Raw genomic sequence first — 13,389 nt, 5'->3', positions numbered from 1 at the left:
GAGAGATTTGACATTATTACGGGGATGAAAGCCATGTTCTAAAAAAAACTCTTATTTCCAGAAAATTGAATTGCGGGCAGGCCATGGATTCCGCAGGAAAGCAAGAGTTTAAAAAAAACAAAACTCCACTGCGATGGGTAGTGGCCAGAAGTCCATGTTGCTGGCCCCTCCATAAATGTCATACATGTCATCTCTTTTGTAGATGCGCTGTGCAAAGTTGTCTAGTTATCTTGTTATGTATATTCCACAGCTGCAGCAAGTGAGAGGTTAATATTTGCATGAGACTGGGAGATGTAATGTATGAATATTTGTCTAGTCAGGTGATCTATGTTGTTTATAAGTATGTATAAGTGATTTGGGTGTGGTAGTGAGTCCATCACAGAGTCTTCAACCCTCATGTGGTGAAGTATGGAAGAAAAGGAGCGGTTCCTGAGGGTCTCTATACCAGGAATCGTGGATGAGAGAGAGCAAGAGAAGTAAGAGAGAGAGAGATTGAGAGTGAGCGTGTCCAGAAAAGGCCGAGATCACTGTGTGGAGTGACCCTACCCCTACCCTCCTCTGGAGAGTTCCCGATCCAGGAGCTGTTTCTGTCAGATATCTGAGACTGCAGGACTGGTGTTATCCTGTGTTTCCTCCCTGACCTCAAATCTGCTGTTTGGCCTGCACGGCCGTCTTTTGCAATTTGTGCCTCGTACCAAGTTTTCTACAAGTAAAGTTTTGCCAGGCCCTGACTGTTCCCAGTGACCTGAGGTACTTAAATACTGTCTGCGGCTCCTTTACTTATTTACCGCCGAGGGGGTCATTCCAGTGGGTAATGGAACGGTGGCGTCACCCATGACATTCTTATATCCTGTTTCCATGTTTATTGGCCATCCCTCTCTTAAGGGTGTCCGGAAGAGTCCCAGCACTGCTCTAGCCGAGCCTACGTGTGTCCCTCTGGGAGGGAGCCTGGTGAGCGCAACCGTGACAAGTGACCACTCTACCCTCCCAACTCCTCAACATATGCCCTGTATCCGGAGTTACCCTATGGAACGCTGTACATGTCCAGCGGTGCGCTGGAAGGCGCTTCTGCACACATCAGCAGTGAAGAAAAGAGAAGAACCGCAGAATACCCAGACGGGTAAGTAGAAGTCCCGCAGTGTCCTCAGCCACGGGCAGGGTCAGATTCCGCTGTGGGCTCCCGCATGCAGAATTCAATCCGCCCGTGGACATGAGGCCTGAGTGCAGCAGTTTGAGGCCTTAGTCAGACGGGCGTTTTTTCGCGCGATTTGCGGATCGCATGACGGATGCGCATCTGCAAATCGCATGACCGGTGCCCGAAAATCGCCCGAAAATCTGCTCCTAGCCGCGTTTCATTAGAAACGGGCCGGAGCTGTCTAGCGCATTGCATTCAATGGAGCCAGCAATACAGCGGCTCTATTGAAAGCAATGCACTGCGGGCGAGTGTGGGATGAATTGTCGGGAAGGGCTTAAATATATAAGGGCTGAGCCAATCAGGGGGCAGGTCTGACTCACATCCCCTTCACACCCACTGCAGGCCGGCCGCGGGGAGTATGTATATTTTTTTTATTTTAACACTTTTCTGGATGAATTGCAGGGAAGGGGTTATATATTTAAGCCCTTCCCGACAATTCATCCCGCGCACGCCGGCAGCCCATTGCTTTCAATGGAGCCGCTGTATTGCCGGCTCCATTGAATTCAATGGGCAAACAGCTGTTACAGCTGTGCCAGAGAAGAATGATTTGTCTTCTATATGTTCTCAATGGGGTCGGCGCTGCTGCCGCCGGCCCCATTGAGCGCATATAGAGAAGAGAACAGGAATCGAAGATCGCAGATAGGTGCGATCTGCGATTTCTGTTCTATAATTTATCGGACGAGCGCATAAAAAGCGCTCATGTGTCCGATAACATTGCAAAGCAATGGTTTTAAAAAATCGCCGGACGCATGCGCATGCGCAAATCGCGCAAAAAAACGCCCGTCTGACTAAGGCCTAAAAGTGATTTTTTTTTATTAAAAGGAGTCTGAATTTTTTAATTTACTATATTAGAGAAAGTCCTAAAATAAATGACAGCTACATTGAGATCGCCGGCTGGATTGAAAAAGAAGTATGGAAACTGCTGAAAACTGATGTCAGGTTATGATCAGTTTTTCAATCAGTGAAGTTCAGTTGCAGAATGAAAAAAGTATACTGAAAATGTATGACGCCTGCCTTAGCTGAGCTATAGGACAGAAGATCTACTTCCTCCTATCCATTGATCACAGCCTTCTTTATCTTCATCTGATCTTCTACACTTAAAATCTATGCTATACAGTACTGACCAAACATTGTGTGATTTTATGATTGATATGATAATCGGGCCTAGCATCTAGCTGAGTAGTGAGGATATAACAAGTGAAGGACAGTGCCCACCACTCAGGGGGTAAAGAAGATTTTCTATTAATCTCCATTATTGTAATACAGCTTCCCTCTGTGGCCTCAGCAGGCTTTATCTGCTATATAATGATATTTATGTCTTTTGATTTATCACAGATTTAAAGTGTACTTGAGTTTTCAACAGGTTTTCAAAAATATAACAGGTTCTCTTTACCTACTCATTTGCTGTTGTATCTAACCCAATTCGAAAGGGGACATTAGCACCCTCATCTTCGCACTAATTCTCACTACAAGCCTTAACACTTTCTTCAAACGCCCATCCCCAACACACTCCATCCACATGAGCCCCTTCCTGCTCTCCTCTGCCATGCACAGCTCTTACACACACTCATCTTCCTCAAATGCCTCCATCCCCCCCTCACCACCACCAAGAAACATCATAGCCACCCTCACAAATCCCCCAATCATCTACTCACCCTCACGACCCTACTACTTTTAGCTGCAGGGATTCACCCCCACAATCCGGCCCATTCTGCACTACTCCTGCCAAAACCTCCCCCCAATCAAACCAAAACACCCCCCAAGCCCAACCATTAGCACATGCGCATCTTCCTCATCCCCTTGAATTTCACCCTTTGGATCTCCAAATCTGAGTACAACTAACTCCAAAACATCCACGACCTCTTCATTACCAAATGTCTTAACCTGCTCGCCTTCACCGAGATGTGGATACAGCAGTCCGATTCAGCTTCCCCTGCTGCATTGTCCTTTAATAGCCTGCAGTGCTCCCACACCCCTACAGGCGTGGTGGAGAAGTAGGTGTTCTCCGCTCGCCAAAAGGTACCTTCCAGGTCATTCCCACAGCTCCGTCCCTCGCCTTCTTGGAGTTTGAAGTCCATACCCTACAACTCTTCTGTCCACTGTCCCTGCATGTCGCAGTCACCTATCGCCCCCCGGGTCCCACCTGCCTTTTCCTGGACAATTTTGCCGCCTGTCTCCCTTATTTCCTATCCTGTGAACTCCCAACCCTTATCCTCAGTGACTTTAACATCCCTACTAACGACCCCTTCTCCCCATCTGCCTCCCAGCTTTTAATGCTCACCTCCTCTCTTGGCCTATCACAATTCTCAGACTACCCCACTCACAGATACGGCAACACCTAATTTTCCTCTGCCTCTGCACTGCTTTCCACTTCAATAACTTCCCTCTCCCATTCTCTGACCACAGCCTCTTCTCCTTCTCCATTAGGCACCCTAGCATCTCCCCAGACCCTTCTATCTATCGCATCTATAGGAACCTCCAAAACATCCACACCTAAATGTCTGCCAAGACCTTACAGTCTTCCCTGTCCCCCATCTCTCTCTTCTCATGCCCCAACCTGGCTGCTGAGCACTACTCCACCACCCTCAGACACGCCCTGAATGAAGCGGCACCCTTGTGACCCACGAAAACCTTGTCTCACGCCCCAAACATGCTTTATCTGGTGATGCTCTAGGTGTGTTGAACGTATGTGGTACAAATCCAAACAGCCCGCAGACTTCACCTACTTTAAATGCTCAAAACCTACAACCTTGCCCTCCACCATGCCAAACAAGTTTATTTCACCTCCCTCATCTCCTCACTATCACACAACCTCAGACGACTCTTTGATACCTTCCACTCCCTCCTCAGCCCCAAGAACAACCCCCGTGATGGATCTCAGTCCTGAAGAGCTAGCTGCCCACTTCAAAGAAAAAATCAAAAACATCTGCAAAGAAATCTCTGAGCATTACATGACCCTGATCCAGGTCTCTTTTGCACTTCATCCATTACTCACTCACTATCTATACTAAAACCAATGACAGAGCAAGCGACCTACCTGCGCTAGCAACCCTCTTCCCTCACACTTCCTCCGGTTCCTTTCCCTGAAAGTAATTACCCACTTCTTCAACCTCTCCCTAACCTTTGGTATTTTCCCCTCCTCAGTCAAACACTCCATCATATACGCTCTGCTAAAGAAACACCAGCCTTGACTTGACCAACGCTGCCAACTACCGACCCATCTCAAACCTTCCCTTCATCTCAAAACTACTTGAACGCCTAGTCTATTCCCGCCTCACATGCTTTCCCTCTGATAACTCTCTCCTCGACCAGCTCCAGTCTGGTTTCCACCCCCAAAATTCAACCAAAACCATCCTCACAAAAGTATCAAATGACCTGATGATGGCCAAATCGAGAGGTGACTACTCCCTCCTAATCCTCTTTGATCTCTCCACTGTGTTTGACACTGTCGATCATGACCTCCTTTTTGCTATGCTTTGCTCCATCGGCTCTCTCCTGGTTCTCCTACTACCTCTCTGACCACTCTTTCAGTGTCTCCTTTGCTGGCTCTCCTCTCAGCTCTGCCATGCTGTTAGGGTAACCCTTCATTTCTCTATTTACACAGCCCCAATCGAATAAACCATCTGCAGATTCAGCCTCCAATACCACCTCTACACTGACGACACCAAGCTATACACCTCTTCCCGCAATATCTCTGCACCTTTTCTCCAAAACATCACCGACTGTTTGTCTGCTGTCTCTTACAGCATGTCCTCCCTTTTTTTCAAACGTAACCTCTCAAAAACTGACCTCCTTGTTTTTCCGCCCTCATCCAGTTAACCTCCCTGCAACATCTCCATATCAGTATCTGGCATCACCATAACCCCCAGAAAGCACGCCCGCTGCCTTGGGGTCACACTGGATTCGGACCTCTCCTTTACCCCCAATATCCAATCTCTGGCCCAAACATGCCTTCTGCACCTCAGCAATATTGTTAAAATCTGGCCGTTACTCACCATGGACACGCTAAAGACACTCGTTGTCGCCCTCATCCATTCCTGACCCAACTACTGCAACTCACTGCTCATTGGCCTATCCCCGCACCAGACTCTTCCCTCTCCAATCCATACTAAATGCGACAGCTAGACTTATCTTCCCATCCAGCCGTTTCTCATATGCCTCTGTCTATGCCAGTTGCTGCATTGGTTGCCCATACACTACAGAACTCAATTCAAACTCATCACCCTCACCCACAATGCCGTGCTACCGTACATCGCTTCCCTCCTGTTCATACATTACTTATCACGCGCGCTCCACTCCGCTAACACACTCAGACTAAACTCACCTCTAATATGAACCTCACATGCACGCCTCCAAGAATTCTCTGGAGCAGCACCGATCCTCTGGAACGCTCTACCCCAAAACATCTGGACAATCCCGGACACATGGAACTTCAGATATGCCTTAAAAACGCACTTCTTCGAAGAAGCAAACCAAACCTCCTGATCTAGTCTCCCACCCCCACAATATGTCCCCTGCCCCTTCCTATGGCTTTCCACTTTTGCCTATCATGTACGCTTTCTGCCCCGCAGCTCCTGCACTACCCCCACCCCATTTGTGTCCTAAAAACTGTATCATAACTGTAAACATGTATCCTCCCATTGCTGTGTTCCCCCTTGCTCCACCTCTTGACCTCTGTACCTTCTGTTATCACTCCCACCCCTTTTGTTTCCAAGTAATTAAATACCACATGTAACTTTTGTAATTTCTGTAATTTTCATACTGTTTGTGTTCCCCATGTGCCTTGAAAGTGGTGCGGAATAAGTTGGCGCTATACAAATAAAGAACATTAACAACAGATAGTGGATTGCAGAGGGGCTGGAAGGCAGACCCCTAGTGACTGCTACTTTTTTAATTAAAGTATATTAAATGATTGAAGAGACACACACAGGCTACTACATGAACATAGGTTGTCTGAAAAGTTAGTGCCCCTTTAAGCAAGTTCAATATTTACCAAAGTGGCTTGGTGAGTGGGCACTTAGGGGCACATGTAGTAAGACTGGTGTTTCATACTGCAGTCTTAGGCTCCTTTTACATGGGACGACTGTCAAGCATTTAGGCACCAGGCAGTCATCCCAACGATCCTCTCACCTGTGATTTCACACAGAAATGATAATTCCTCACTGAATAAGGACTCTTTCACACAGGGACTTACGTGTGCAAAAATCATTCGCGTAAAAAACTTGCAGCTATTAGAGCCAATGGTTTCTTATGGGGATGTTCAGATGAAGGAATTTTAGGTGTGCAAAAAAACATATAAACGTTCCCATTGGAAACCATTGGTTCTAATAGCCACAAGTTATTTACGCATGTGATTAATGCGCACGTAGCTCCCCGTGTGAAAGAGGCCTAAGGGTGGAGTGCGCAAGAGATCTCTTCTGGTTACCTGCCTCCATTCAGAGTAAACAGGCAGTCGATCATAGATGAATGACTGTATGTTTATATGAATCAATTATCAGCAGGTTTTTATGCTTGCATAAACTGACCGATGAATGGTAAGCGAATGAATTATCATTCATCATTCAGTCATTGGCGGTGCTTACACTGAGTAATTATCGTTCATTTATGCATGATCTAGCGATTAACTACATGATAATCGTTTCCTGTATAACTTTCCTAAGTGCGAAGCCTATTGGAGTGAGACGTGACCAAGTTATTAATAGGTCCACCCGTCTTAATACATTTGGCGCATGTTTGGCAAGTAAGTGCATGAGAAAGTCAAATCTACATCAGCTATGAGCAGGTATAGATTTGCGCTACAATTTATGTCATTTTCTCCCACAAATTATAACAAATGTGTTGGGCCGTTAATGGTTCCCTTCCACTATGCTCCATCTACTTTTTAAAAAAGTAGCAGGGATGGTGCAACAAGAGCAAAAAGTTGCAATTTTGGTGCAAGTATAGTCTGCACAAAAGTATGCACCTTCTTTACGCCAGGATCCTGGTGCATGGCCCTGCGTAAGTCTCTCCAGGGTATAAGAACTACTCAATATTTAAAATGTCACATTTGTAACACATGAAATAAATGCCTCCTAGGATTAAAAAGTCTATTCCTCCCTTCACCTCTCTGCCTGCTTTGCTATGCTGTGGAAAGCTGTGCACATATGCATCAAACTTGCCAAACCCACTGAAGACTATAATTAACTGCAAAAAGGGATAGCAGATTAAAACGAATTATTGTTTATTCAATGTACACTCATTTGCTTCATCATTTTATGAAATGCTGTCCTTAGAAATGGGGTCTAAGGAGCAGTGATGTAGGAAAACAATAGAGAGGGATCTGTAGTATCTTCTCATTTGGGTTCTTAGTTGATAAACCACTCAATTGTTTGGCAATAAACGCAATCAAATAGTTTATCAGATCAACCCCTATGTAATTGGGTGGTAGAGGTCTCTTATTTGTGACAACCTCTCATAGCTGATCAATTAAAGATTTCCTCTGCTAAAGTAACCTAATTATACCCCTTGAGGCTGCTTGTTAGAGAGTTGGAGCTAGACCAGTGCCCAGTCATTTACTAAGGAAACCCAGGAGAATTAGAGGAGCTCCAAAATATCAACCCTGATTCCTCCAGTAAGAGTACTAATGGTACTAATGGATACTTCGGGTAACAAACAATCATTAGCACAAACACATATTCTACAGAGAGTGTCATAAAAATGAAGTACAGAAAGGTCTCTAAAGTGTATCGAGAAGAAAGCAGATATATTAAGGCTCATGCATTACACATAATAGCTGCAGATCTATCTCCTCAAGCAGCAAAGACAGTATTGCTCTGGATGTCTTTGAGTGAAATTGTATCAATGAGTAAGATGCGCCTCCTACTTTACAGAAGACATTGTTACACAACTATAGCTTTATAAGGCAACCAACTGGATACACAGTATAGCAAAGCAGTTTTATTCTACATTTTGTATCTATGACTTTGGCCTACACATTTGTGATATGTTCTAGCACATTGTATTACTTGCACAGGAAGCTCTACCACGTACCTGCTATATAAACCTTATATACTATGTAAACCATGTATCAGAACAATCATTCCAAAATTGTAAACATGACACTATAATAAGCAAATACTGAAAGTGATACAAACTACAAAAATGAACAGCCAGATTGGATGACGTTTGTTGAATCTGTTATAAACATGTGTAATTCTGTAATTTCTCCAACATAATTTATTACAGGAATCACTTATTGCACGCCCAATCTATCTATAGTACTGAACACGCAAAGTCAGCTAGAAAATGTGCAATAAGTTACATTGAAATACGTCCATGGATTTTTAAAGGGGTTAAGTGTGTAACTATGAGTTATGCTGCTACGCTGTAGTAGCACTTTAGTGTGATATAGTATTCTACATGCTAATAGATCTACAGCACTAAATAAAGCATTGCAAATACAGATTACCGCAAAGACACAATGCTAATCCAAAGAGCAAAGAGAATAGGCCTCTAAAGCTCAGTTCTTTCCTGACCAATCAGCAAAGCATTCCACATCAGTCAAAGTTAACTCACATGGCCAAACGTGGTTTCTTACACTTACCAACTCCTTGGGAAGTTGTGCCAACACTGCAAAGGTGGAGAGCTGGTTGCAAAGGCATTTGGTGTGAGATGGGTGGGTTGGTAGGGTCTGGCAGCTTTCAGTGTCCCAGCTCCCAATGGAGGCATCACTGTTGAAGAAGAAATATGAAGTCAAAACCTGCAAAGGGACAGCTGGAAAAAAGAGAGTTTTCCTGTATACAGAGTGGAGGATACTAGAAAAGCTGTGCATATCCGGAGCAGGCACAGCAAGCCTGCATCACTTTGCTGGTATCTTGAATCTCACTGCATGTGTGGGTGAAACACAGGGAGAGAAGTGAGGCAGAGAAAGAAGGAGTGTGGGGGAGACAGAAAGACAGAATGAGGGGGAGAAACAATAGGGAGGATGATGAAGAAGAGGTAAGCATAGAGAGAGGGGGAGAACCGGAGGGAAAGATGGTAATGACAGGTGAAGAATGAATGTGTGGGACAGACTGTGCAGTGGTAGTAATAAATGCGTGAAAGAAGCTGAAAAGGCAACACGGAGGCATAAAAGGGAGAACAGCTGGTAAAGCCTCAGAACATAAAGAACATACAGTAAGTATGAGCAGATAAAGTTATGCAGGAAGACATTATTCACTAGGGATTACAGACGAAGAAGCGACGAGAAGAGGAAGAAAAGCATATGGAATACAGAGCTACGAAAAGAGCAAAGGGGATAATACTCTGAGTTCTGGTGAATGATGCAGTATCCAGGCTTAGGGGGCTTTCTTAGGTTTAATCTGATATCACACCGAATGCTCCCTACCTCATCCCTCCTCCCTTTATGCTTCACTATCATACATCCCACCACCTTACCTAAAGCTCCAGAAAATATACGTGATATGAACTTCATGTGTTTCCTTCAACTCCACGGTTCAGCAGTGTTCTAAGCAATGGACCTCTTATACCCCACTTAAATATTTGTAGCAGCACAAATACTTTACAAGTAGAATTCAATGCTGCTTTTCTGGAGCGTTAAAAGCTGTGCCGCTGATCTCTACTATTGTCCTTGAACTAATGCAAGGGGTCTTGTACCTATGAAATGCTGGCTGCCTATACGCACAGAGGGAACGTGATCTTCACATACATCTCTAAATCTCTCACGTTACTCTGGCAACCACAGCAGATGGAATGTAAGAATAACCATGGCAAGGATGAAGGCTCAAGAAGGGTTCTTACACACCCACACAAATATGCATGCACCTCCTCATACTCAAACGTGGCTGCAGCAATCATCCACAAACTCGCTCAGCGATTGTCTACAAGCGCACGTAGGAATTTGCGCTTAGAAAGACATCCAAATAAGATGAATAATACAAATGCTTTGTGGCTTGTTAGGAGCTGACAGAGTCATTCTGTTTCACAAGCAGATTTCTAAGAGATACCCTGACACTGTAAAGGAAGAAGACGCAAACGCTCTATATATTCAAACAGCAAAACTTTAGCAGCTGCAGAAAGGCCTGTCACCATCTGCTTTACACAATAAGAAATTAAATATGATTGTACTACATTTTTTTTTTTAAAGCTCCATTTCGTCTTTTGAAAATTTCATGTCCTGTGTGTTAATTAGACAAATTTCTTCCTCGCAGAGCAAGGAAATCAGCTGCGGTGGTCTTTTCATTCCCACTTACGTAAACACAATGTAACTCTAGAACGCTGATCGGTCAATGTTTCAAGTATTTAAAAAAAAACACGGCTCCCATTTGGCTGGCATTCTAGTATAAGTTTCAGCACTTTCCGTTCTGGACAGCTCTTAGGTCCCGATCTTTGAAAGGCTTTCAGCAGTGATACTCTCTGTACAGTCTTGTACAGGTGGGACTAGCAGGAAGAATACGAGATGCCATTATTGTATTAGCAGTGATTTACTCTTTATATTCAATAGGAGACACTTGCTGCAGTCACATTGTCTCCAGCTCTAAAGCAACCCTGCACTACCGTTATGGTGATAAAGGATACACAAAAGATGCCGGAATTCACTCTCATTTTCAAAATCCCTAACAATAGTTTACTTTATTGTTAAAAGATATTAAAAAAAAGACATTTTCTTTTAATAAAAAGCCTCTGATACAATTTTGCAAGACACAGGCATGGTATGCCAGGTGTAGTAGAAACGTAAGCTTTGTGGGAAAAGAAAATTGATTTTAATTATTCATTATCTAAAAATAATGGCATTCAGTATGTTTAAAGGTCCACTCTGGTGATTTTTCTTCATTCATGATGTAGCTACCACTCCAGTATATATAAGAGAGATAGTGTTATCTGCTTCTCAGATGGTCATGTAATCTGATTTCTGACCAGCTCAGATTTACTTGGGTTTATGCTGTCTGAAACTAGTCAGTTTCTCGGCCTGTGTTCTGCTATTACATGGACACTAACACAGAAACTGAATAGAGGGGATATAGCCACTCCTATCACAGATACTTGTCAGGACTCAAACCTACGACCTCTCATGCTATTTAGCCTGCTTTGACTGCTCCTCTAAGTTCCCTTGTCTCCTGTTTCGTGTTGCTGGCTTTGTGTTTCCCTGTCTAAGTCCACCCTGTGTCTTGTACCTTCCCCAATTAGCTTCCTAAATAAACCTGGCTCTGTTCCCTCATTCCTTGCGTGTTTGTGCTCTGTGCTTACAGCCAGTAAATCTGCTCCTTTTATACCTGATCACTTAAAAGAAGATCGTCTCACCGTGTACTGGGCCCTGCTTGCTTCCTGCCCATGTCTCTTCTTAATCCTCTGTGCTGCTTTGACTTCACAATGCACCGACTCATGGCTTGCTTCCTGACCACGTCTCCACTTAATCCTCTGTGCTGCTTTGACTTCGCCATGTACCAACCAATGGCTTGCTTCCTGACCACGTCTCCACTTAATCCTCCGTTCTGCTTTGACTTCACCGTGTACCGACCCCTGGGTTGCCTGATCACGTTGCCCGCCCTCACTGGCTACCACCCAAAACTCCAATCTAGTGGCTGAACCCTACAGTTACTGTTGATAATCACACAGCTTCTGTCACACAGTTACAATAGAGGAGATTACAGCTCATCCTCCTGAATATATACTTATGGTATGTAACATCTTTGGAAGAATATAGAAGGAAATGATAATTAAACCTCCCCTAGTAGGAAGAAATGATATAACCTCTAGCTAATGATATGCTGATGCATCAACAGATTGGTGATGGTGCCTGATAAGCATCAGAGAGGGGGCATGAAAGTGACTACAATACACAAATGAGACTTCCTGAGTATGACAAGCAATGAGGTGAGTGAGGCAGCGATGGAAAAATATATTTTAGCTGGAGTGGCCCTTTAAGATAATTGATAGAGGAACACTGTCATCTCAATTTGTCTCTAGCATTCAAATTAACTTCCAATCTGATGGAATGTACAAACCTTTTAGAATAATCCCAAACAGCACACTGGGGACTAGATGTGCCCTGTTAGATAAGAAGACACACTTTATTAGAGCAACTCCTTTTCAGTTTTAGGATGTATAAAGACATGTAGTGTACAAAAGGGGATACAAAATGTGAAAAAAGCCACAACCTGACGCTGAAGTTCTGGTTACCAGCTATCATAGTTTATGACTGAGGCACTATGGCAGTCAAATAACAATGTAGACTACATAATGAATGCTCAACATACAGCAGTACTTACATTGATTATGTGTGACAACTCCACCACCACTAGCTGTTCTACAGGTTTAGTGAGAGGACGGACAGTGACAGTCAACACCTTCGAACTGACAGCTAGGGAATTACTCGGAGAAGGTAAGATGAGCCCGAGAGTGCGGTAAAGCACTGCACCTATCACAAAATATGCGGAGTCCTCTGTTTCTGCAGTGCAAAAAGGAGAGGATTAGATAAATATACTACATTCACATTCTGTATCACTGCCCATTCATGTATTTTTCATGCGATACATTTCCTGAACGTATTAACTTGTATCTAGTGTTTACCTGCTTGGGGTAAAGTGAGAACTTCTTTGGGAATAAAAAGTTTATCTTCCGAGTTTCTAGCCCAGTCGTTCATTCCACGGCGACCTTTCATGGGGAAGTTTATATCACTGGAAATGGCTGAGACAGGTTCCCTCTGTATACTAATAACTGCATGACATAAAACATAATATGAGATTCAAGGTTTAGCACATACAGTATGGATGTCATCATATAATGGAAGGTTACATAAAAAACTACCCACTGGGTTCATAGACAATTAAAAAGACTTCAGTCACCATTCAACCTTACCAACAGGAAAACAAGGTTCATACGTTCTTCTGATTGAAGTATAATTTAGCAACATCTCACACCATGTCACCACATGTCAGATTCAGTACATTTACTAACTTTTAGAATATATCAAACAAAGCTGGTTGGTAAAAGTTGCATAGGTTATATGGTATTATTGCTGAGTCCGGATTGAAAAATTCATTTTACTGATATGTCTGGAAAGAAGAGTTTGGGGAGAATGTATTAATATAGTAGCACCGTAATTCTCTAGCATATAAAATTCACAATTTTGGCACAAGTGCCAAAAGTTGCAGTTTTCTGAAGGTTTATGCTGGCCCAGCCAATTTTTTAAAAAGTTGGCAGAGCTAAGCATTAGG

The 13,389-nt window shown here is 43.7% G+C and overlaps 1 protein-coding gene across 5 annotated transcripts in view; it reads right to left on the bottom strand.

The window, feature by feature from the left end:
• ADGRB2 (adhesion G protein-coupled receptor B2) overlaps positions 1–13,389 on the bottom strand; it is a 399,447-nt gene that overhangs the window by 37,379 nt on the left and 348,679 nt on the right. For all 5 annotated transcript variants that reach the window (XM_066575036.1, XM_066575037.1, XM_066575038.1 and 2 more), the window contains 4 exons: positions 12,743–12,889; positions 12,442–12,620; positions 12,178–12,221; positions 8,778–8,904 (listed from right to left, as the gene is read on the bottom strand). In XM_066575036.1, coding sequence (XP_066431133.1) covers positions 8,778–8,904; positions 12,178–12,221; positions 12,442–12,620; positions 12,743–12,889 — 497 coding nt within the window. The remainder of the gene's footprint in view (positions 1–8,777; positions 8,905–12,177; positions 12,222–12,441; positions 12,621–12,742; positions 12,890–13,389) is intronic.

Source organism: Eleutherodactylus coqui, chromosome 1 (assembly GCF_035609145.1).
Source record: "Eleutherodactylus coqui strain aEleCoq1 chromosome 1, aEleCoq1.hap1, whole genome shotgun sequence".
Classification (NCBI taxonomy): domain Eukaryota; kingdom Metazoa; phylum Chordata; class Amphibia; order Anura; family Eleutherodactylidae; genus Eleutherodactylus; species Eleutherodactylus coqui.
This window is presented reverse-complemented; position numbering and strand designations above follow the sequence as displayed.